The 24,869-nt window shown below is 37.2% G+C and overlaps 1 protein-coding gene across 8 annotated transcripts in view; it reads right to left on the bottom strand.

Annotated features, from left to right (window-relative positions):
• The window catches only part of cadm1a (cell adhesion molecule 1a), a 462,812-nt gene that overhangs the window by 27,102 nt on the left and 410,841 nt on the right, over window positions 1-24,869 (bottom strand). For 4 of the 8 annotated variants that reach the window (XM_021468894.2, XM_009295329.4, XM_073934929.1 and 1 more), the window contains 1 exon segment: window positions 7,740-7,772. The exons of the other annotated variants lie outside the window; for them this stretch is intronic. In XM_021468894.2, the coding sequence (XP_021324569.1) occupies window positions 7,740-7,772 (33 nt within the window). 8 annotated transcript variants of the gene reach the window in all.

The raw sequence follows: 24,869 nt of genomic DNA, 5'->3' as shown, positions 1-24,869 counted from the left end.
CATCCCGTTCACCTCTCCTACTAGAGGATTAGAGAGTGAGGGGGGCATCGACTAACACAACGGCTCCAAAGCTGCTAACGGCCATGCCCTTTCTTGCCTAGTGGACAGATGAACGATGAAAGAGCAAATGCTCAGCTTTGGAGATGGAGGAAGGAGACCAGGCCTCACATGACCACAACATATAACAACCCTGAAGAGAGACCACCATCTGCCAATGAGTATCATCAGAGAAAAGATGCAAAAATTAAGTATTTGATAGAGGGGGTGAGACTGATGCCTAAATTAGTCTTGTTTTTAAAGTATTAACAAAATTGCAATTCAGGCTCATTCTGAAAATGTACTATACATATCCGCAGAGAGCCAAATACATCCCAGGAGGTATACTTTTTGCAGTTTTTGTTTTCTTAATTCCACCACAGGCCGCTGTGGATGCTTTTTCAGATCTCAAATTTCCCTCGCGAGTGCCATTCAAGCCTGCTGTTCTCGCGTAATTCCACCAGAGGCCGCTGTTGACTGACTGACTGACTGAACAACTGACCCACTCTCCTCATTCCCTAAACCCAACCAATGATATGTTCAATAGCACCAATTGACCTGCTCACCCACAGCCGAAGTTTTAAAAAGCAATCCAGAAAAGGAAAAGCCCTCACCTGATTTTTACTGTTTTCAGAATTTCCCACATTCTCACCCAATTATTTACTTGTTTATTTTATTTTTTTGCTTATGTTTTTGTCTCACCCACTTTCTGAAATTGTTTTTCGCCAGGCTCGAACCCCATTATCGTGGTCAACTCCAAGTCTCAAGTCCGCCAACGTACATGGCGAGCTACTGGGCAAACTGGTAGGCCCGGGAAAATCGTCCATAAGGAGGTAAGCAGTCAGCTTACCTAGAAAAGGAATGGCGTCATACAGCCCCATAGTGTTCATTTTAAAGACGAAATGCGGCCATACGTACTTCTGGCTACATCATTCGCGATCTCCAGAAATGTATAAAGGGCTACGTTTTCAGAATGAGCCTATGTTGTCATATTTTGAATTTTAATTCATAAATAAGTTTTGTAAAAGTTTTAAAAGATCAATTAAAATATGCTTATTTTTCGACTCTTTTCAAAGTGTTGAGTTTTACTATTTTAAATCCATTTAGCAATCTCCAGGCCTGGTGGGAGCACTTTTAGCTTAGCTTAGCTTTACTCAGCACCATTTTTTACTGAACTTCTGTTCTTCTATGAACCATAAAAGATAATCTGAAATAAGTTAAAAAAAATTTTTGTTCATAGAGTGAAGTGGGATTTGTATGTGAGCCCATATGAGCCGATATGTGAGCCCATTGTGAGCCCATATGAGTTTCACTTTATGAACGAGAGAGAGAGAGAAAAAAAAGGGTCATTTTCTGTTGGATGGCTTTGTTTCAAATTAATGACTAATTTTGTGTTGCAATGTTGCATTTTCTTGTTTTGGTTCACTCTTACAAGGCAACATTTAAATAAAAGCCATGTCACATGGGAGTAAAACAGTCCTCTCATTTGTCAGAGTGACAAGTTCACAGCACATGTTTATTATCGCTTTTATGTGTAGTTGTAAACACATGCAAATGTATACATATGCATACATACATACATATGTTGTTTTCTTTCATTATTTAACCTTTTATGATTTTCAATATATTTAAAGCTGGAATGTAAGCTTCGTTTGCAATTCATGGAAAAGAGCAATAAACAATACATTAAGATAAATAAGCACTCCTTGGTTTTCCTGCCTTCTTACCTCAACATCAACACTCAAGAGTTAGTTTTTTTAATCCTAATCAAACCATTAAAAATACACCAGATTCCCCAAAAAATTGTTTTTTAAGGGGTATCTTCAGAAAATGAGAAAATACAGTCCTTTGAAATAGAGTTTGTAACTTTGAAATAATATATCTTTTCAGACAAATTCATTCATTCATTTTCTTTCGACTTCATAGGGGTGGTCACAGTAGAGTTAACCAGTCAGGGGTCAATGAACCGCCAAATTATCCAGCATACACAGCGGATGCCCTTCCTGCTGCAACCCAGTACTGGGAAACATCCATACACTCTAACATTTACTTACATACACTATGGCCAATTTAGTTCATTTAATTCACCTGTACCACATGTCTTTGGATTGTGGGGAAAACCGAAGCACTCGGAGGAAGCCCACAGGGTGAACATGCAATTTCACACAGAAACGCCAACTGACCCAGCCAGAACTCAAAGCTGCAACCTTCTTGCTGTGAAGTGACAGTGCTAACCACTGAGCACCATGTCACCCGGAGACAAATTATTTTTAGTTATTTCTCTCCCCCAAAGAAAAAAGTAAAAAAAAAAAAAAAAGCAGGATTAACTAGCATGTTGCTCAACAACTCAACTCAACTGGAACGAGCAGAGTGATACAAAGTGAAACGTTCCAGTGAGTTCATCAGAAACATCAACAACCTCTCGCCCAATCAATCTGGAGAACAAGAACTTGGAATTATTTGCAATGGGTTGATGCAATTTCTCATTTCCATGTACATCCTCTCAGAATCAGACCTTTCTTTTCTTATGCATGAAGGGAATTCAGATCAGAGTGTTGAAAAACAAGACATTAAGTAACACAGGCTTTACTATGCCACAACGGGCAGGGGAATCGTCATGGCGACTGCTTTGAGAGGATGAGGGAGAGGCAGTTAACATTGGCATATAAAACAGCTTCACATCAGAGGTGGCTAAGTTCATGTCAAACAGCGGCTTAGATTTACCGGTGAGAGAGCGAGGGAGAGATAGGCTTAAATAAGCCCTTGCTTAATTTTGGCACCATGTGTGACACTCACAGATTTTCATTCATCCTTTTCTAAAGCCTGCTATTTATTTTAGAGGCTTTGTTTCACAAAAGCCATTCTCTTTAGCATTCACAGGACACAAAAATTTAAATGAAATTCATTTCTGCCATTATGAAAAGTGTGACAGAGGTGTGGCCACAGCAACAGAAACACGAAAGCCATTATTCCATCCCTACTGAAAAGACCCGCTCCTCCTTTATGAAAAGGCTTATATTGAGAACGAGGATTGAAAAGTTTTACTTTTATAATTGCGAGCAAATAGTCCTCCAAACCGGTTGGCCAAAGTGGAGTGATTTTCCATTTGCCGCAATCGTGAGCAAACAAAGCGGTTATTTTACACCTGGTTTCTTACAGGCTCTTTGTCACATTGTTACTTAAAGCACATCATCAGAAGACGCCACCGTCATGTTTACTGAGCCCAGCCTCAAACATGTTGTGTGGTGCGACACTGAACAAAGGATGATGAAATGACAAGAAGAAGTGAAGTGTGTTCAATCATCCTCTCTGGAAATGAACAGGAATGAAGAGTACGCCTGGATGGAGCGATATATATGGAGAGAGAAAAGAAAGAAAGAGTCAGGTGGAGCACCTACTGAATGGGCTTATCACTATCACAATTTACAGTGGCTGAGAAGGAAAAACAAGAACGAAATCTACATACAGTAAATTGCTTTGAAAACAGTGACATAATGGCAATAAATCAGCAGGAGGAGACGCAGGCAGAAAAGAGCGTGACCGTACACGCAATGGGTCAGGTGAAGTGCGGTGTGATTAATACCGAAGGTGCCGGTGTGATGATACAGTAGGGTTTGACAGGGTTGCTGACACGCTGATAAGAATTTGATCTATCTGACCCTGCCAACCATGTTTCTTCTAGTCTGCAGTGTAATTCATATTCAGCTGCACCACACAACACATTTCATTAAAGACAGCATAAAATGGCAGTCACAACACATTTCATTTCCATCTGTTGACGTGTTTGTTAGAGAAACCTATTTCTGTGTTGTTGATGTTACTGTACCAGTTGTATTATATTAACAAAAGTCAAGCAATGATATTGCAGGTTAATACTATTTAGGTACCGTGACTTTACTGATGACGGATTATTCTGCGGTGGAGTCACCTGATGAAGGGAGAAAGCTGAGGAATGTGAGGAAGTAGGTTTGGCTGATTAGCATTAGGCTGATTAGGTAGTCTAGGTGTATGTGTTGCTAGTAAAAACTTAAATGAAACAGACTGAAATAAAATTAAAAAACAGCATAGCAATAAAACAAATAAAATATTTATATTAAGTATTTAGGTGACATGGTGGCTCAGTGGTGAGCACTGTCACCTCACAGCAAGAAGTACCGATTGGGCCAGTTGGCATCTCTGTGTGGAGTTTGCATGTTCTCCCCATGTTCGCAAGGGTTTCCTACGGGTACTTTAATTTCCCCCACAATTTAATAAACTAAATTGACTGTAGTGTTTGAGTATGACTGAGTGAGTGTGTATGAGAGTTTCCCAGCACTGGGTTACAGCCGGAAGGGCATCTGCTGTGTAAAACATATGCTGGATAAGTTGCTGGTTCTTTCCACTGAGGTGACTCCTGATGAAAAGGAGTTTATTGTAAATACAGTTTAGTTATTAAATTGTCTTTTTTGCATACCTAAAAGTGGTGTAATAAAATAAATAAATAAATAAATAATAATAATAGAATAGAACAATAATAATAATAATAATAATAATAATAATAATAATAATAATAATAATAATACCATAATAATATTATTAATAACAATACAAAAACAATAATAATAATAATAGAATATAATAATATTAATATAATATAATAATAATAATAATATACTACTACAACTACTACTACTACTACTACTACTACTACTAATAATAATAATAATAATAATAATAATAATAAGAAGAAGAAGGCGAGGCAGTGGCGCAGTAGGTAGTGCTGTCGCCTCACAGCAAGAAGGTCGCTGGTTCGAACCTCGGCTCAGTTGGCGTTTCTGTGGGGAGTTTGCATGTTCTCCCTGCCTTCACGTGGGTTTCCTCCGGGTGCTCCGGTTTCCCCCACAGTCCAAAGACATGCGGTACAGGTGAATTGGGTAGGCTAAATTGTTCATAGTGTATGAGTGTGTGTGTGAATGTGTGTGGATGTTTCCCAGAGATGGGTTGCAGCTGGAAGGGCATCCGCTGCATAACTTGCTGGATAAGTTGGCGGTTCATTCCGCTGTGGCGACCCCGGATTAATAAAGGGACTAAGCCAACAAGAAAATGAATGAATGAATGAATGAATAATAATAATAATAATAATAAATAATAACAATATAATGCCCTTCAAGCTGCAACCCATGGGAAACACCCATACACACTCACATGTACACACATACAGCAAATTGAGTTTATTTAATTTCACCTTTATTGCATTTCTTTGGACTGTGGGGGAAACCGAAGCATGTAAAGGCAAACTAAAGCCAACACAGGAAGAACATGCATACTCCACAAAGAAATGCCAACAGGTCCAGCAGAGACTCAAACCAGAGACCTTCTTGCTGTGGGGTGACAGTGCTAACCACTGAGCCACTGAGTTGCTTAACATCTAATCAATGTATTTAATAGAATAAATTGTCTTTGTAACGTATTACGAAATTCCAGTATTTTCAAGAAGCTTTAGAACACTTTAAAAACAAAATTGTTCAAGGACCACATTACAAAGGCACGAGCACATGAGGTTAAATAAGGACAAGCTGAAGTGTTATTTGTTGAGTAAAAATATTGTATTTGCTTATTAAACACTTGAAAGTAATTTAGCAATTACCAATATACCAACTTTTTTCAAGTAGCTTTTCATAAGTTCGTTTAACAGTACATAAACTTCAAAAGTCAAATTCAAGCACTTCAAGCACATTGTGTGAAGCCTATAAATGCACATTTTTGGCAAAACCTCCAAGGTTAAATCAAATTCATCCTGCACAATAGCATTCAAACAGCAAGAGTAAACACCAATAAAAGTGGAATAAATGCAACACAAATGCCCAAATAAGACTGTTTTTTTCCCCGTGGCATTGCTGTAGCTTTCTGTTCCAGCAAGAAATCTTGCCCACTATGTCAGCCTCCTACCTCAACCTCTGCTGAAAACCCCACTTACTGCTTGAACAGCTTGTTGCTAGGCTACACCAGAGAGGGTAAAAAAGACTGTTATCAGAGAGAAGAGAAATCTCCTGAACAGTGAGAGTAGCACACCCAGGAAAATAAGATGGTAAACAGAGGATGTGCATCAGCTACAAAAGTGAACCACACAAAACACACAAGGTGCGACAAGATGCAAATGAGAGGATCTTCTGAAGAGGAAAGCTTTGCTCTGCCACCATCAGCTGCACTAGACAAGACTGCATGTCTTTATTCTTAAAACAATGCAACTTAATTCTAATGCGATGTGCTTGTTTTATATGCCAAGGTGTGAAGTCTAACACAAACAAGCATCTTAACATTAGCAGAAATTGCAACAGGTCAGGACATCAATTCCACAGTCGGATTAAAGAACGCCGCTGCATACTTGACATTTTACAAACAAGGCATTTCCTGTCCATTTCGATAATGAGCGCGAGGACAGGATGCATTGAGATGACTAAGCCTTTTCGCATAAAAGCTTCGCCAAAAATAAAAAGCTCCATGTCACGAATAGACAACCCAGAGATAAGAAGCACTGCATTTAAAACCAATTTGTTTCATGAGACAAAGCCCTCAGGGTTCACCTTGTGTTCTCTAAGCATGACCGAAACCCTTTTATACCATCAAAAATGGCTTTGGATTATTGGAAGCGTACAGTGATTCAGTTATACAGCACTGCCGGGCTGATATAACTGTACAAGGTTAACACTGGCCTTGTGACATGGTATTTAGAAATGCAGCGAACTGTACAAAAGCTCAATTATAGCTCTGCTACACAGTCAAGCCTGACCACGTTCTGTAGGCACGTCCAAATTACATACATGCAAAAGAATAGCCCTAACCTTTAGCCGTTGTACCGCTTGGATACGGTTTAACCTTTTCCATATGGAAAGTTGCAGATATGTGTAAACAAATCCCCATTCCTCAACTCGAACCATTCAATTTTGCACCGGAAAAGTGTCAATTTTGAGGTGCGACACACGACATGAGGGCTAATCAAATCATTAGAGGGTGTTTTACGAGGCACAGGTGACATCATTACACAGTATCACCAAAAGCCTTTATACTAAATCTAACACATTTACACAAGCATCTGCCACTGCAAACTGAGAGAGAGGATAAAGGGCTTAATGAATTGAGAAAGTGCTTTCCTGCTATATTGTAAAACACAATAAAGCCCGTGAGCTATGCAAATGGTCCCCGTTCTGTGATTTGGACGCAGAGCTGGCGCACCAAGGTGGAGTACAATGCCATCTGCGTCATGTAGAGAAAAGGCTCTCCGAATCCGTTTCTCCCAAATCAAAAACAGCCATTTGGACGTCATTTAAATTCATGAAAAATGATTGCGGGCGGATTACGAGTGTCTTTTGGGAGATGCGTGAGGACTCGAAAAAAGGTGAGGAGTCAAAAATGCTGGAGAGGACTGGAGAAGGGCTCATGCAGGAGGGATGGATGTGCGACGTTGCCTGGAATTGCACGGCGAATGCTCTGATTAAAACTCCCAGAGGAGCACTTTGGCGAACAGGTGGGTCTTTGTTGGGTGAATGGCAATAGGAATAAAGAGTGAGACATACAAACGGACAGACACACACATATACATCAAATCCACATTAGTTTCATTCCAGCATCCCCGTGCATGTCTCTGTAACGTGCCGTACTGTACTCGGCTGGCATGCAGAGAATGCCATGCTGTGCTGGCAGAGAAAGGAGGGAGAGGTACCAACCGTGAGCTGCGGCTTCAGTGCTGGGCGCAGCGTCTGAGCACACGAGGAGAGGAGGTGCGGTGGAGGAAGGAGGAGGGAAACAGGAGGAACAGCATGCATAAAAAGGAGAAATGGGGAAAAAAAACAAATGGAACTGATAAGCAAGCATTTACACACAATTACAACAATGACCAACACTTTCAAACAAGCTCACAAGAGAATGACAAGAGGACAAAATCAAATATCTTGCACATTGAAACAAAGATGTCAAAAGTAGTCCCACAGAACACAGTCCACCTCAACAAAGCTATAGTAATGGCCCGTTTACACTGAGTGGTACAGTATGGTCTGGTTTACTTTTATGGCCATTTCCACTGTCAAAAGGAATCTAAAAGTGAACTGTACTGTACCACTTTTTGGGTACCTAGCACAACAAAAGGGTACCCAAAGGCGGAGTGAGAAGTGCAGCCTAATTCTATTGCTGTACAGACAAATATCAGTGTACAAGCCAGGAGAATGAAAGCAAAGGAAGCGCCATTTTTTAATACACAGCCAAGACATTACATTGTTATAATATATACATTTAATAACGAGCCTTGATTGACCCGAACTCAAACAAACGATTGGTTTGTCGATTTGGTGAACAGTCACAAAACCAAGAAGATGAACCTGTTGTCTTGTTGCTGTTTTACGAGGCCATCTAAAGCGCAAGTGGTTTCACTTTGCGCTCGTGATCTCTAGTTTGTTGCGCATCTTTATTTGAAATAACAAACTTCTTGAGCTGATGATAATAATGTGCGCATGATTATTGAAGTGCTTCTGACATCTGATTCTTTCAGAAATAGACAAATGCAAGAGTGACGCACGATAAAACAAAGAAGCAAAGGATTGGTTCAGCAACCTACAACATGAACTAACTGCCATGTTTATCAATTATTATCGCCTTTTAGAGTATTATAAACTCAGAATGATGGAATTACTCTCTAATAGAGGTTACATGTGCTGGTGAAGATTAAAGATACAGATGAGAGGTTTGCACTGACTGTGCACTATTTGTGTTGTGTTTGAACTGTAAAAAGGACTAAATGTATGCTGTGTGTAGTTTTTCTCTAATTGGCAACATATCAGAGATTGTAAGGGTCTGTATGTGTTCATATATGTTGCATTTATTTTACATAATTGCAGACATTACAGTCAGCTATTTTGCTTGTTGATCTGCAGTTATAATCAAATCATGTTTATAGAAAGGTTAGTGATGAACATTTAAACACAAGTATTTATGTGTATAAAGCATCTGTTTTGTGAGAAGTGCTTCTCATATGATATGAATGACATGTCCAGGTTTACTTTGACATTTTCTCGAGCGAGAATGATGTCGACTGAAACTTTCTGTCGTACACCACGCCCAACATTGGTACCCTTTTGGCAGTGGAAACATAAGACTGATAAATGTGACCTGTACCGACCCATACCGTACTGTTCCACTCAGTGGAAACGAGCCATGAGAGTTTCAATGGCGATGAAATACATTAATCAAAGGTATAGTTTATGTGTTCATCCCAAAATGGAAATGCATTTATCCTAATACCATTTGTACTTTAATGGATTACTCAAGCTGAACACACACAAATATAATTTGAAGAATATTTTATGATTAAAAATATATATTATTGTCAATCAAGCTAAATAATTTATTAAAGAATTTTCCATTTTGGGGTGTCTGTTTATTATTGTTTAAATTACACATCACATCATAATAATTACAGAAGCTATACTTTAGCTGGCTAAATTAAATAGTATCACTCTAAAAAATCTGGGTTGTTTCTAGCCAAATTTAGGTATAATATGGACAAACTTTAAAAGTTACATTTTTTACAAATTTTATGTCAACGGTTAGGTTTGCCCATATTTTGCCCAAACTTGCAGTGAAACAATACAGCATTTTTGAACATGTGTAGAACTTTTCTTTGGAATATCAGTTTTCATTCAGCTTAGCAGAGACTGCCTTTGCAGTTCAGATGCTTGTTTGAAAGAAACAGCTGGAAACCTTTCTCTTTAAAAATAATGAAAAGATACACTGATATATGAAACTGTACTGCCAGTAGGTGGAGGAAAATCTTTTCTTAATGAGTGAGTAATTGAATCACTCAGTCAAATGATTAAAAACGTCTGATTCATTCAGGGACAAAGACAAAGCGTGGCTTTGTGAGTTATTGTTCAACCGCTCATTAGAATGATTAAATATAAAATTGGGATTTATTCAGTAACAAAACATTACTGTGTTTATCCATGGACATACAATGGGCCTACTGTGAATTAGCTTGGAATGATTATCAATGGAGCAAAAACAGACAATATTCTGAACTTTTTGTTTACTGAACCTCATAAAATCAATGTGATATTTGCAAACATGCTGATTTTCAGGGAAAATAGCATTCTTGCTCTTGTGGCTTAGATTGACTAGCTGTCCTCAAAAAACAAAGCAGAAAAAAAAGAGTTGATTCAACTGAAATTTCCAATAACATTTACAAAACCAACAACTGAGTAATTTCATATATTCACTCACTCATTCATTCATTCATTCATTCATTCATTCATTCATTCATTCATTCATTCATTCATACAGTACATACATACACATTAGTTGGGTTTGTTCAAATCTGACCCAAAGTTGAGTTAAAACAACCCACCATTTTTAAAATATAGCCACATCACTATAAACAGTGTTGTCATAGTTACCGAAAAATAGTAACTAATTACAGTTATTTGTAACTTCATTCAAAAAGTAAATCGATTACTTTATGGATTATTTACATCAAAAAGTAATGCATTACTGTTAAAAGTCATTTTTGAGGAAATTTTTTCAAAGAACATTTTTAATGCTCCCGTAAGTGCTCTTATAACGTCACTTCAGTGCTGCATGGAGAATACACTGTTGATCAACTTCACATAATTTTTTAAAATACATTTGCATTCTCACAACTAAAACACAAGACAAACTTAAATAAAAAGTAATATTTAAACACTAATTTGTTTAAGGCAGACCAGCAGCAGCACCAGCAAAAAAAAAAATAAAATAAAAAAAATAAAAATAAATTCACAAGGTTATAAACCAGCTAAATAATACATTCAGAATATATTCAAGATACTTCAGCATCATAAAAGTTTGTATTTACCCTTAGACATGTTGCTTCAGGGCTTAAGTATGACAATAGCAACAATATACAACAAACCTTTATGAAATAGGCGACCATAAATTGAATGCATTTTGAACAAAACAAAAACAAAACAGCTGCTCAAAAATCAAATCTATAAGCAATTTTTAAACTAACCACAAATTAAATGTGGTATGTCAGCACAGCTTATGGAAAGTAAGTTGTGTATACTCAAAGTGCAAAACAATAAAAAAAAAAAACATTAAAAAAATAAATCACAGCATTTTTCTGAGCAATATATACATTTTAAATGACGTTTTCTGAAATATAACAGAAATCTGTCTCTGTGTCTCACTAATCAATTTTGTTACACTGTTAACAAATGTGTGCTTATTTATTTGAAACAACAAACATAGTAGTATTAGTCATAGTAATTAATAATAGTAGCGTATTAGTCTGTTGTTCTCTCGCGTGCACACACTCGGCATACAGTAGCTCGAGCACATTCAGTATATCTCGCATGCACAATTGTTGTACCTCGCACGCATTGTCTCAGTTTTCACTTGAATGTTGTCTAGTCTGGCACCTCGTACATGATGCGTCTTCTTTACAGTGGTTGGTTGGCATCCACCAATCCCACAATGTGTTTTCGTTGTAAACAGGAAGATGTAGGCTAGACTGCAGCCAAAATTTATTAATTTACCAAGTAACGGACAAACGCTTCATATTGTAATGATTAAAGAGTTAATCTATCTAAAAAAAAGTAATACATTGCAGTATTAGTTACTGGCGAAAGTAATGCCGTTACAGTAACACAATAATAGTAATGCATTATTGCCCAAAAACTATTATAAATATGTTATAAATCATTATAAATATATTTCCACATCTTTTAAATGTTTACAGGTGTTAATTTTGGTGTCGATTTTACTCCAAGACCCCTGTGACCTTGCTTGATTGGCTCACTTTAAAAGGCTGCTTATGCAGGTTAGCCTATGCAAGCTTAAGCGATTAGAAACTTCTTTCCTTTAACTATTTATGCCATTGAAAAATAGGAAATACAATTCTGCATGGGGATCTGATTTGAGTCAAAACATCAGCTTACAAAAATCGTGAAAATGTCTAAACTGGACTTGAGTCAGTGTTGTGCACTGCATTTTAAGCATAGACCTTTTTAAAATGACAATCACTTCTGCATGCCAGATCGATATAGCAGGACTGCAGGACTCTCAATAAATAATAGGCACATAAATCGATCTTTTTATACACTGGTCTTTTTACAGACCCATCTGTTGAGTCAAAAGTGGAGCGAGGTACATTAAAATCACTTGCACTGACTCTATTGCCCTAATTACTATTATATATGCCAAATTAAAATGCTGTAGAAAAGTATATGAACGCCAGCTGAACGCTTTTACAACTATCGTACATAATTAGTCATTAAATCCCAGCAGAACGCTGCAGACTTTTTGAAATGTTGATAAGTCAGCGTAAACCTGCATTACCGCTGCAGGTAATTCCTCTGATATAACAGAAGAATTCAGACTGGCTTTCTGCTTTGAGCTGATGAAATGCCTAGACTGAAATATGGAAGCAAGTGCCGAACATGAGGAATGTGAGCCCTTATCCTGGTGCATTACCTTAGGGCAGAGAGCACTTCAAACACACCAGGAGAGCCGTGATGCAGAGGTGCTCATTATGGGAAGAAACATTATAGACGTCAATCACTGTTAGCGCAACACAAACTTTACCCTTAAAGCATAACTTGGTGTTTCTCGGCTCGATTAGATAGGATCTAGTATTAATCCAGCTGTTGGCTTTGATGATGCAGGTTCACTTGAGCGTGCCTCAATATTTATCAGAGATTGACAAAAAGAAGTGGTGCACATGGTGTCCAGAATATCAAACAGATGCTTAGCAAAGATGGATGAGGATAAGAAGATGGAGATCCTGAGTGCTAAAGAGACTGTGGATGCTTCTGGATGGAGAGTTACTTGGGTTAAAATATTAATTCCAACATGAGTGCAAACTATTTTTTTTACTTGTTTGGCATTTAAAGAACTATTTTTATCCAATGTGACTTGCAGTGCACTTTTAACAGGATTAGTCACCCAGAAGGAACCTGGCCTTTAGAGTTTGTCCTTTTCAGTTTTTGAACCTGGGACCTTTGGGTTACAAGATGAGATCTATAACCAATGCTGGTGAGGTTTGTGAAACAGAATTGACCAGTTGTTAAGCTCCACCCCTATTGGTTACTGTTGCTGACTCAGAGAAGGTTTAAAGAATATCTAACTGCAATGAAGTGGAGCATTCTTAGTATATTGGCGAAATGTGTTCTACATGTTTACTCAATATTATTCTTAAGCAAGCAAAAATATATATTATTGTAAAGCATTTTTTTGTTGTAGTCGTTTTTGACTTAAATCTGTGAAAACTGCATATCAGAATTCTGGTAAAATGCACCAGTCACCTAAAAAATGGAATAAAATTGTGCAAAAAGGTTACTTTTCTTTTTCTAATAACCATTCAATCACAATGTTTAAATCAGAGATGCTCAAACCTTTGATTTGTCCCGTCACCCCATCTGAAAAGAGAGTTAGAGTGATGAGGATGATTTAGAGATGATTTATAGACCAGGCTTTCCCCTGGTCAAAAAAGCATGTAAGGGGTTACGAGATCAGGTAGTTCTCAAGAGCTCCCCCTTGTAAAGGAGGAAATGGGGAAAATAAGGTGGATGGGGGGGTTCTTATGAAACCGAAGATAAAGGAGTAATTCTAGACAGGCTATTTATAGTAAATTTGCATTATTCTGGTGGATTTGATGGATAGGAGACCAGCCATGATCAATCATATCACATTGAGATGCTCAAACCTTTGATTTGGCCCGTCACCCCTCTGAGAAGAGAGTTAGAGAGATGAGGATGATTTAGAGATTGTCGTTTTAAATCTAATGTAAACTTTTTTTTTTGTTTTATCATTAAAAGCTAACAGAATTTTTTTTTTAATGAAATATTGAAATTTAAACAGATTTATTTTAAATGTACATACTGTCATCTGATGGATAGTGGACAATGCAGAAACTTTAGTGAGCAAATCAAGGCAAAGGAAGATTCCGCTTGACTAGTGTATTCAGTATTGAACTCCACTGTTCACTGTTATTTTTTTATTGCAATAAGTTCTACATCTAAAAGATATACTGCATTAGTTAGTTTGATTTAAAGTAATGCTTTTTATTTATTTTTAAACTTTATGAAATAAATTAGAAAATTACCCATAGCAACCTTAATGTAATATAGTTTGGTATATTTATCTTCTGCCCATGGCTCCCGATGATATTTAGTTTTTGGCCCTTTATACGAAGAATTTTGGGCACCCCTGTTCTAAATGTAAAATACTTAAATATATTCAAATTTATTACAATGATAATGCTGACTACAAGTAGTACCATTATTTTTTTCAATTGGTTTAACTTCAGTTAACTGAAAAGAGAAAAGCCTCATCTGAAACTGAACACACCTTCGCAGATCTACTAAAAATCAGAGATCATGAATTTAAAAAGAAAGCCATTTTTCTATTCTTAATTTTTTTACAAGTATTTTAAGGAGGTTTTAAGAGTTTATACTCAGAAAATGCTTGATAATATTAGCAAGTTTGTCATGCTGTCCTGGGAGAGAACCCTGAGCTCAGAGATAATTGAGCCCAGGGCTTCCCCTGGTCAAAAAAAGCATGAAAGGGGGTACGAGATCAGGTAGTTCTTGAGAGCTCCCCTTGTAAAGAATGGAAATGGGGAAGATAGGGTAGATGGGGGGATTCTTATGAAAACGAAGATAAAGGAGTAATTCTAGACAGGCTATTTATAGTGAATTTGCATTATTCTGATGGATCTGATGGATAGGAGACCAGCCATGATCAATCATATCACGTGCTCCTCTTGAAATTAGTTTGCGAAACTTCACTTATGTGAATAATCCCAGGCTTAAGTTATGCAAAACTTAAAAGCTGTAAATGTAGCCAAAAACCTGAGAGAGCAGGTTTGCAGTGCCTGCCGTTAGGCCTTTAGGTAAAAAAATAAATAAAAATCTTAATGTGGTCAGGGACCCATATCAACACACTGCTAGTGTTTGCTCTTTAGGTCTCAAAATATTAATAAAAAACCTCTCTCCATCATTAAAGGCGTTCATCTGGCACAAAAGCACAGCAAGGCCTTTAACATAATGACTGAAGGAATGTCTCAGCATACTGCTAGCATTGGGTCCTCTAAAAGGACTTCACACAACAGAAAAATGAACGACTTAAATAACACTCCACTTACAGCTGCACAGCAAGCCTTTGTATAAGTCTGGAGCCATGGTGCCGTTGGGCGGAGATGTTTGAGACATTATCAAACATGAACTGTCAGCCCCAGAAAGTGGGCACTGAGTACTCGAGGCGAACTGTTCAAGGAGGGAGTGCTGAGATGAAGTATGGGGCTACGAATAAAATACAATCAAAATGAGCAATAATATCTTCAGGTTATTATTTGACATTAAGAGGGAAGCGGAGGGTTTCCATCACTTTTTGCATGCTGTGATTCCCATCAGGCAGATGGTTTGGAGCCTGTTCTCACCGAGAAAGGAGGAGACACAGAGAATGCAGGAGGGATGTAAGGGAGCAGCCCTGGTTATTTACTATTATCCAGGGACAGACGACAAAAAAAAATTAAGGATCTTATCCAAAATGAGTATTACAATCTTCAAGCTGTCCTCCAACTCTCAATCATGAGAAGGCCTCTGGAAGCCTGCTAAGCCCATTACTGGTTCAGGCAGAAGTGCGTCAATAAGTCTGCTGATGAGCAATGGCCTTCCCCCTCATGCCTGGTCCTTTGTTTCGTGTGGGTCACCTGAGGCAGTGTCCTTGCTTACATCAGCAGCTGATATCAGCAGAGATGACAATAGGCACACAGCTTTGTGGCTAATTGCGACAGCTTTCTGTGGCACAGGAGACGACAGCGAAACATGCGCTCGGTGCCCAGGGGAAGGGCACAACTGCTGAATCTCAGAAGCACACAGCTCATCTTTGGAAACGTGAAAAAATAAAAGTATATAGATGTAATACAGTGCCATATAGTGATGAGTCTATCAAGGAAAAAAAGCTTAATTAAAGCAGTTAGAGTAAACCCCCAAATAGTCTTTAAGTGCAAAGAAAAAGTGTTTATCTGGAAGTCCAGCTAAATAATGGGTAAATTACTTAAACTTGAAACAAAAATGTGAAACAAAATTGCTATACTGAGAAAGCAATGCACATGATGTACAACCATACTAAGGAAGGCTGAGGTTGATTGGTAGTAAGGGGCCCAGAGTGTGCCAAGAAACCATCTCCCACACCATTACACCACCAGCAGGCTGAATTGTTGAAATGTGGTTAATGCCAAAAGTTGACCCTACCTCCTGAATTTTGCAGCCGAAATCAAGTCTCATTAGACCAAATACTATTTTTCCAATCTTCTGCTGTCCAAATTTGGAGAGCTTATGCTAATTTTAGCCTCAGTTCCCTGTTGTTAGCTGACAAGAGTGTCAGTGGTGTGCTCTTCTTCTGCTGCTGTAGCTCATCTGCTTCAATTTTAAACATTTATAGTTGCAAGTGTGATAAGTGGTTAAGTCAGGGGTTTCCAAACTTTTCAGCCCGTGACCCCTAAAATAACAATGCCAGAGTTTGTGATTTTACGGTTATGCCTGGAGTGATCACTGTGGTGTTTTCAACCTGCAAAAATAAAGTGCTTTTTGAAAACACTAAAATATAAAGTGTAAGAGAGACCTTTTTTTCTGAAAGAAGACAAAACAAAAGCACACTAGTGTAAATGGCATCTCAGTAAACCCTATGATTGAGTGTATGTGAACGTTTTTGAAATACTGACACCAGCTTGTCTAACACCAACAACCATGCCACAATAAAAGTCCCCTAAATCCTATTTGTGCCACAAATGACACACTTTGATGGCTGATTAACCATTATATTAATCTATCTATTCAAATGGTGTAAATAAAAAAGTATATAGGTTTAGACATGAAGAAATGTAAACAAACTTTTTAACTACAGTCCATAACCTATCAGTGACTACTTTTACAAAGACATTAGTAATCTGAATATAGATTAAGGTGTTTAGATGAGTTGCTTTTTGAATGTTCCTTTCATGATCCCGTTTTACATGTTGTAGCATATAAATGACTAACGTCATTGCGTTCCTACACTATCCACATTTCGTCTGGAGTTTCATGTAATTTTGGGTGATTCATTTTTAATTTGTTGGCTTTAACTGCAGTTTGGCACTTTCACTTTCATTCAGGAACATTTCATGCATGATATTGGATGGGAGTATGAACTGCTGAAAGAGTGCAGTTTTAATGGACACTGTATAGGAAAAAAACCTCTACATTTCATGATGCAAGTGTCTCTTCTTCACTGACTCAAACAGCCATGTGCGTATAGACAATCCAGTCGCAAAATGCGGCAAAAAGTTTACACAACAGTAATAGTTTGATTAAGGTGTTTATGTCTGTACTCCACATGTTTTAATCAAATTTTTATTTATTTCAAGTATGATCTTAATCTGATTAAATTTAACAAAAATCGCTGTTTACATGATAGACTCTTATTCAGAGTATTGATTAAAATCAGATTATTGGTGTCCATGTAAACGTACTCAATGTAAATCACTAGAAATGTAAAGATATGAGAGATTGAAGGTTAGTTTATTTATTAAACCTAATATCCTCGTATTCACAAATATCCAACTTTGATAGTGAGTTTTTTTGGCAATTGCTGTCCAAGGACATCTCATGATCTTCAGTGCAATGAGCAGTCTGTATACTTGCATTATGCACCACATTTAACCAAATGAAGACGGAATGTGGTCTAGGTGCAATCTGCATCTAAATACATTAAGCGTCTGTTTGAATATGTGACAGACTGGGGCAATACTGAGCCAATGCTTAAAGTTTATTTTTTCATTAAATGTGTATTATTTATATGTTTGTGTTTAAGCAGCCTGTTTGGCCAGGCAGGTTCAGGCTTGGCTGGATGAATATTCTGCAAGCCTATCTCTGGTTAGCCATCATAGAATGTAATCATAGCTCCCATAACAATATACCTCTACATAAAAAAGACTTATTGGGAGCGTTTCTGTGTTTGCATGATGCTAAGTGCAATAAATTCTAGAGGATGGTCTCCCTGGGTTGTGTATCAAAGCACTGCAGTGGTTGTTTTCCCTGTGGTAATGCAATTGACCTTTAGTGAATTAGCCTTTTCTCTGCCAGCGAGCCATCTCTCTTTGTCTGGCATGTATTCTGCTGCGGGAATCAGACAGGGAGAGAAATGGACTTCTATCTTACGCGCAAGTGCTTTTGCTGGGCAATTCATTTGTTCAATTCCAAAATCAGTTTACCAGATGGTGTTTATGCAATTTAAGCCCTGACAAAAGCACTTTTTTCTCCTCTCTCTCCCCTCCCTTAGTTTTTCTTTTTTTGTTACTTGCTAAAATGAATTGAGTGCCGAAATCATTTATGGTCTTTAATCAATTACAAGAAAGAAAATAATAACAATAATAATGTATTCAGCAGTGTTTTATTAGAAAGGCCAAGCATGTCATTAATGAAGTGAACATTGTTTTAGCTGTGCCTTTTGTAGCGTCCATTTAATCACAATATTGCTTTTGCTTTTTAATTGTATGTACAGGGATATATATATTATTCAATAATGGTTTTGTTGCTAATTTTGAAAAGCATTTATATTGTCATTAGTGATCTTTGCTAAAATAGGACAAATATAAAAGCACCAGTCTTCACTATTAATTAGTGGCTTATTACTTGGCCCACATGGAATCTGTGTGAGCAGAAATCTGCAGATTTTTAGCACATCATTGCAACCCAGGCTCATTTTGAAAACGTACCTCTACATACATTTTAGGAGACCATCAAATACGTCCCAGGAGCTAGGTTTTTTTTTTTTTTGCAGCTTTTGATTTTGCAAATCCAACAGAGGCTGCTGTGTACGCTTTTTGAGATCTCAAATTTCTCTCGCGAGTGCCATTCATGCCTGCTGTTCTCTCGGTCATCCACCAGAGGCGGCTGATTGTTTGACTGACTGAACAATAAAAGTATTTTAAAAAGCACTGATTGACCTAAACACCCACTTCCCGAAACCCAACCGACAATTTTAAAAGCCCTCGTCTGATTTTTACCTTGTTTTACTACATTCTTACCCTGTTATTTACGTGTTTATTTTATTTTTTGGCTTTTGTTTTTGTCTTACCTGCTGTTCTTCACCGGACTTGAACCCCATTGTCGTGGTCATCTTCTCTATGCATCTCAAGTCCATCGACAAACATGGTGAGCTAACTGAATAAACTGATAACAGACAGAAAGTTGTCCACATGGAGGTAAGTCGTCAGCTGTTAAGCGCGAAAAGGAACGGCATCATACCACCTCATAGCGTTCATTTAAAACAATGAAATGCAGCCATATGTACTTCTGGCTACATAATTTACAATCTTAAGAAATGTATATAGGGTTACATTTTCAGAATGAGCCTGTGTTGCATCATTGAGTCTATTTATTTGCTTGTGAGCAAACTTATATTTATTCAGTTTTTAAATTAATTTCCGTAATATAATTTACTAATATGAAAGTGTTAATTTTATTTATTGACAATACAGTTTGTGTAGTAATATTATCTACCTTTTAGAAGATATATCATTAGAGACTTTATATGAGAGATATTATATGAGACTATGTTTACCAAAAAAAGTGGATCTAATTGAATTTGCATTGTAAACATTAAATAAAAGTTAAAAAGGTATTATTATTTTTTTTATTTCATATATTACGTTTGTTATGATACACCTGAAATCATTCTGCATAAACCCACATTTTTAAAATTATTATTATTTTTTATTAACAAAAAAAAAAAAAACCTATCTGCACAGAAATAGCAAAAATGTCTGTAGATTCTGTTCTATTTTTAAGATATGGCTGTGTATTAGTACTTATAAAGTACATATTCTAGATCATATACTGCATTCCTAATCTATACTTAAACCAAACTGCTACCTTAGAAACTTATAATACGCAGCACATTAGAAGTTTATTGAGGTAAAAACTCAAATTAATGGTTTAATAATTGCTAGAATTTTACCTTAAAAAAACATGACCAAATCCAGACATGGTTTTAAACTAAAAGTGCATTTTATTTGTTCTTTTACACAAAAACATTGTTTTGAGGCCTAACAATGCAAACATCAGATTTATTTATTTTTTTCAAATCAATTTTGTTATTACATTTGTTTAAACTACAAAAACACAATTAGAGAAAATGTTGACGTGTTTTAAGTAAGTACTTCAGAACAGTACATGTGTGAACAGGTGGTGTGTTTCTTTACAAAGTGACATCACCATCTACAGGCCTTAATGTACAGTTCTCAACACAAATGAGAAGACCCATCACAGCCCTCCCTTTTGAATTAGTATTTTGTTTAGGATGCTTTACAATGATATATTTGTATATATTTCCTTTTTTTTTTTTTTAAATGTGTTTGTTCCGCGTAGTTTAGTTGCACAATTTCGATTGGGCTAAACGAAAGTGTGCTCACTCAATTGGCTAGTAACACTTTTACAAACAGATGACAATCACGCACTAATCGTAACATTTCAAACTGTGATTGCGATTTGATTTCTCAGCCCTACTAGTAACTAATAGCTTATAATGGTTAAAGTTATTACACACAAACATAGTTAACCTGCAGTTATATAGTATGTAGGTGATGTATATGTGTACTTGTTCAATGAAGTATATTTCTGTATTAAGTGTATGTGTTGTCTTCGATAAGGAGTTAAAATGCAAACCTATAAATGCTTTGCTACCAAAGGGAAATAGGTCCATAAACTAAAGCATATTACAATACGTATATTCCAATAAGTTTTATTGTTAAATATTCAAAGTTTCATTTTTTTTTTATCTCCATAATATTTCCATCCACAATTTAATGAACTTGCAATATTGTAGAAAACACAGAACTTTCAGATTTCAGTTCTTATGTGTCCTCTGCTTGTAAACACGTAAACAATTGTGATCAGTTCATGAGATCGGCCAGATCAGCGAGTACCAATCGAGTCATGAAATGTGATCATCGGTCGATACCGATCTCTGACCAATCGATCAGAGCTTCCCTAATTATTGTCATATTATCTATTTCTAAAGCTGTTAGGTGACTTAACACTTATTTTAATGGATATGAATGTTGAACGGTTTAAAAGCCTAAATAAATACTTTCACATTTAAAGCACACTCTCTGTCTACATGTGCACTGAGACTTATAATGAAGATGCAACTAAGCCATATCTATGAATTGAAATATTATAGCTTTTGGACTGGGATTTTTATGAAATGTAAAAATGTAGTTTTATAATAATTATAGTAGCACAAAGTAGTTTAACACAAACAGATTTGTGAATATGGTTACTTGCTGGTGCCAGTCACAGGCTAAAACAGAAAAAAAAGGAAGAGATAGAAAAAAAAGAGAGAGGAAAAAAATGTGTTTGTGTGTGTGTAAGAGAGAGCTCTCATTCTTTGTGAGCCTTTCACCACAGCTCTGAATTACAGATTTTGGGCAGTAATATAAAAAAATGGGCTTGGCTACAAAAATAAACACAATAGTCTGGGGAAACGGGGACATGCGAGGACTAAACAACACCTTCAGAGTCTTCATTCAGTCTTTCCCTTTTCACAGCGGCTCAAAGTCACAGACAGATAAATGGACAGAAAGAGATAGAGCAAATGACGAGATGGGAGAAACGAGGGAGATGGAGGACAGATTGCGTTGTCAGCCCCAGAGAAAGAGGCAGAGGAAAAAATTTCTCATCTTTGATCAAATTTGCAAAAGCTTTGCGGGAAATAAAAGAGCTCTCAGAAATATCGATAAACATCCATTTCTGAGCTGTGTTTAGCGGGAGAGGAAAAAAAACAATACAAATATAAATTAATGACATCTGTCCCTATTGCGTATGGTGGCAAGCAAGGCCTCTCCATTTAGCCATTTATTTTTCAGTGTAAATGGCAATTTAGTCATCTCTAAATGTCACCTCCTGAAGCTGTGGAGCACTTTAGCCTTGCGTTAGGGCTTTAATAGATTTTTTAAAAGTGCAGTATAGCCCATTCCATTTCTCTTATAGCCAGTTTATCAAAAATGTATTAAATTTCTAAGTGGCCTCCACCTCAGTGGACTGATAAATTCATGTGGTGTTCCTGAACTATACACATCTAGCCAAAGGATAAATGAAATCAGCAGAAGGCGGGAGCAGTGTGGCTGCTTAGGACCCACTTTTCCCATTGAAGTACATGAGGATAATAGGAAGCGCTTTAAGGGAAGAGTGATAAAAATGTGGCCTGATACAGCAGAGCAATAGTGTATCCAGAGCTGGAATCATTCGGCACAAACAACGCAATATGATTGTAATTGAATAATATTTCCCCTATCAGCGGCGTTTATCCACAGCAATGCCTGCGGGTTGGACCTCTAGAGGATTTCAATGTGTGCAGCAGGCGGTTGTGTTAACGAGATTCATTCACCTCTTTAATGAAGAAAGAGGGTGTGTCTCATTAGTATGCGTCATTGCTTCTTTCATTAAACACAATCATGTAGCCTAATCATGGCCGATTCATTTCTCAGCCCTTTATAGATTCTCTCAAATCATCCGCGCAAGTCAGTCCAAGATTTTGATTGCTCGCGGAACCGTCCGCCGCTCCCACTCGGATTGGCAAGTACACAACAAAGCGTGGAGCTGCATCTCTAGCAATCTGCACGCTTTTCACTATAATATAAAGAATTGCCTTGAGGAAGGAGAAAAACAGAGAGTGAAATGATCTCAATCGGTTGCTTCAATATCACAATCATTACAGGCAGCAAATTACATCAGGGTCTCTTTTAGAGATTGAAACCAGCAGCAACATTGATTTAGCTTTCCATCATCTGGGGCCGTATTAGCTTTTGTGTGCTTTTTATGTTGAGTAGAGTGGATTAGAGTAGCTAATGAGCTTGCGGTGGTCAGTATCGCAGGGGCATTGGTATCGTTCGGCAACAGAGCTGGCCCTACATTCAGAGTTCACTCAATTATAAAATAAGCAGGTTCAAACCAACCCGGCAGAACAAAAAAGTTAATTGTAGCGTCTATGCTGTGGCCATAAGCCCAGTTTTCCAAGCGTGCTCCATGGCCTGGCCATATGCATATAGATTTGCCCCTCCAGTCATGCATCTGTCTTTTTTTAATCAACGTGGAATTATTTAGATGCTGTTAAATGAAGCACGAGTCCTGCAGGTGATGTCCAATTATTTTAATGATCGCTAAAGGGTGACTTGTGGCAAACAAACAAATTGAATGCATATTTCCATTTAGCCATAGGCTGATTACAGTATCTTTCAAAAGTTTAGGGTCAATGTTTTCTGGTTCTTTTGAACTTTTTATTCATCAAATAATCCTGAAAAATATTACTATGACAACAATTGGCCTTAAATCGTGTGACTCTGAAGTCTGGAGTAATGATCACGGGATTTATCTCAATTAAAAAAATGTTAAACAATAAAATAAATAAAATAAATCCTTGGTATTCCTAAAAAGACATTCCAATAATCTTTACAATCTAAAACTGTCAAACAGTGGTGTCAGGGCATATGCACCCGAAATTGTATCTACACTCTCAGAAATAAAGGTACAGCAGCTGTCACTGGGGCAGTACCATTTTTAAAGATACATATTTGTACCCAAATAGTTCACAATGGTACCTTTAAGGTGCATATTAGTACCCAAATGTACTTAAAAAGTACCATTGAGGTACCATTATGGACCCTTCAGGTACAAATATGTACCTTTTGAAAAGGTACTGCCCCAGTGACAGCTCCTGTACCTTTATTTTTGAGAGTGTATGCAACCTCAAAATATATTTGGGAGTATACCAGTCCATAAAGTTGCTGTTTGACCAGTTTTCACTGCAAAATGTTTACCGCATGTGCAGATTTAGGAGCACATTTTCTTTGCACCTAAAACACGAAAATCATTGCTCAGGAATAGTTTAAAACAGTTGCTGCAGTAAACAAAGCCAACAATGCTAGCCCCGCCTTCAAGCTCTTCTGATTGGCTCACTGCTCTGAACTGAACGTGAATGGATTAGTTAATATCAGCTGCCAATCACAGCCTTCTGCCTTCTGATGACAGGAAGCTACAACTGCGAAAATATAAAGCCCTGAATGTGAGAATGAAAACAACACAGACAGATTTTGTTTTAGAAACCACCTAAAGTTACAAATAATGGCACATCTGATTAGTGATCATGTGGTGAATGTTAATCCACCATTTACACTTTTGGAAGAGTGGATAAAAGACTTCCAGTGGGTTAAAACAAAGACTATAGAATGCACCTTAAAGGGACTTTAGTTAAAGTCTGCTATGAAAATGACTTAAGCATTCACTTTAAAGCCAGTGTGACGGAGTTTCCAGGTTGCAGCGTTTGCCACATCTACACAATTTTAGTGTGAGATTCAAGTGTGTTGATTGTCAGACTGCTGTAAGCCTTGCAAGTGGCAGCTATATGTACAATGTAACACCGTACACACCATCACAAAAGGACTTGCATTGACTAAGATTACACTAATATTGCAGCTCATGAAAAGACCGTTATTGCAAATAAGATGATTATGCAAATAATAAGTTATGTGTCAATAGCATCTGTGCAATATTACCACCCTTGAGAACACAGCATAGTTATTTTTGTTTTATTTATGTCAAGCAGTGCGTGCAGGGCCAGTAGACGCATACATTTATTTTTTGTTTGTTTGTTAGTTTTGATTAGTGTTGATTTCAAATGCAATGAATCTGTTAATGTAAATTGGGTAGTAACGGAGCTCATAATTGGTTGGTACAACTACATTTTGGGAGCACCAGTGCTACCAAGCAAAAAGGTTCATGGTGTATATT

Source organism: Danio rerio, chromosome 21 (genome assembly GCF_049306965.1).
Source record: "Danio rerio strain Tuebingen ecotype United States chromosome 21, GRCz12tu, whole genome shotgun sequence".
NCBI lineage: Eukaryota > Metazoa > Chordata > Actinopteri > Cypriniformes > Danionidae > Danio > Danio rerio.
The sequence above is the reverse complement of the archived record's forward strand: the minus strand, read 5'-3'. Positions and strand labels throughout refer to the sequence as shown.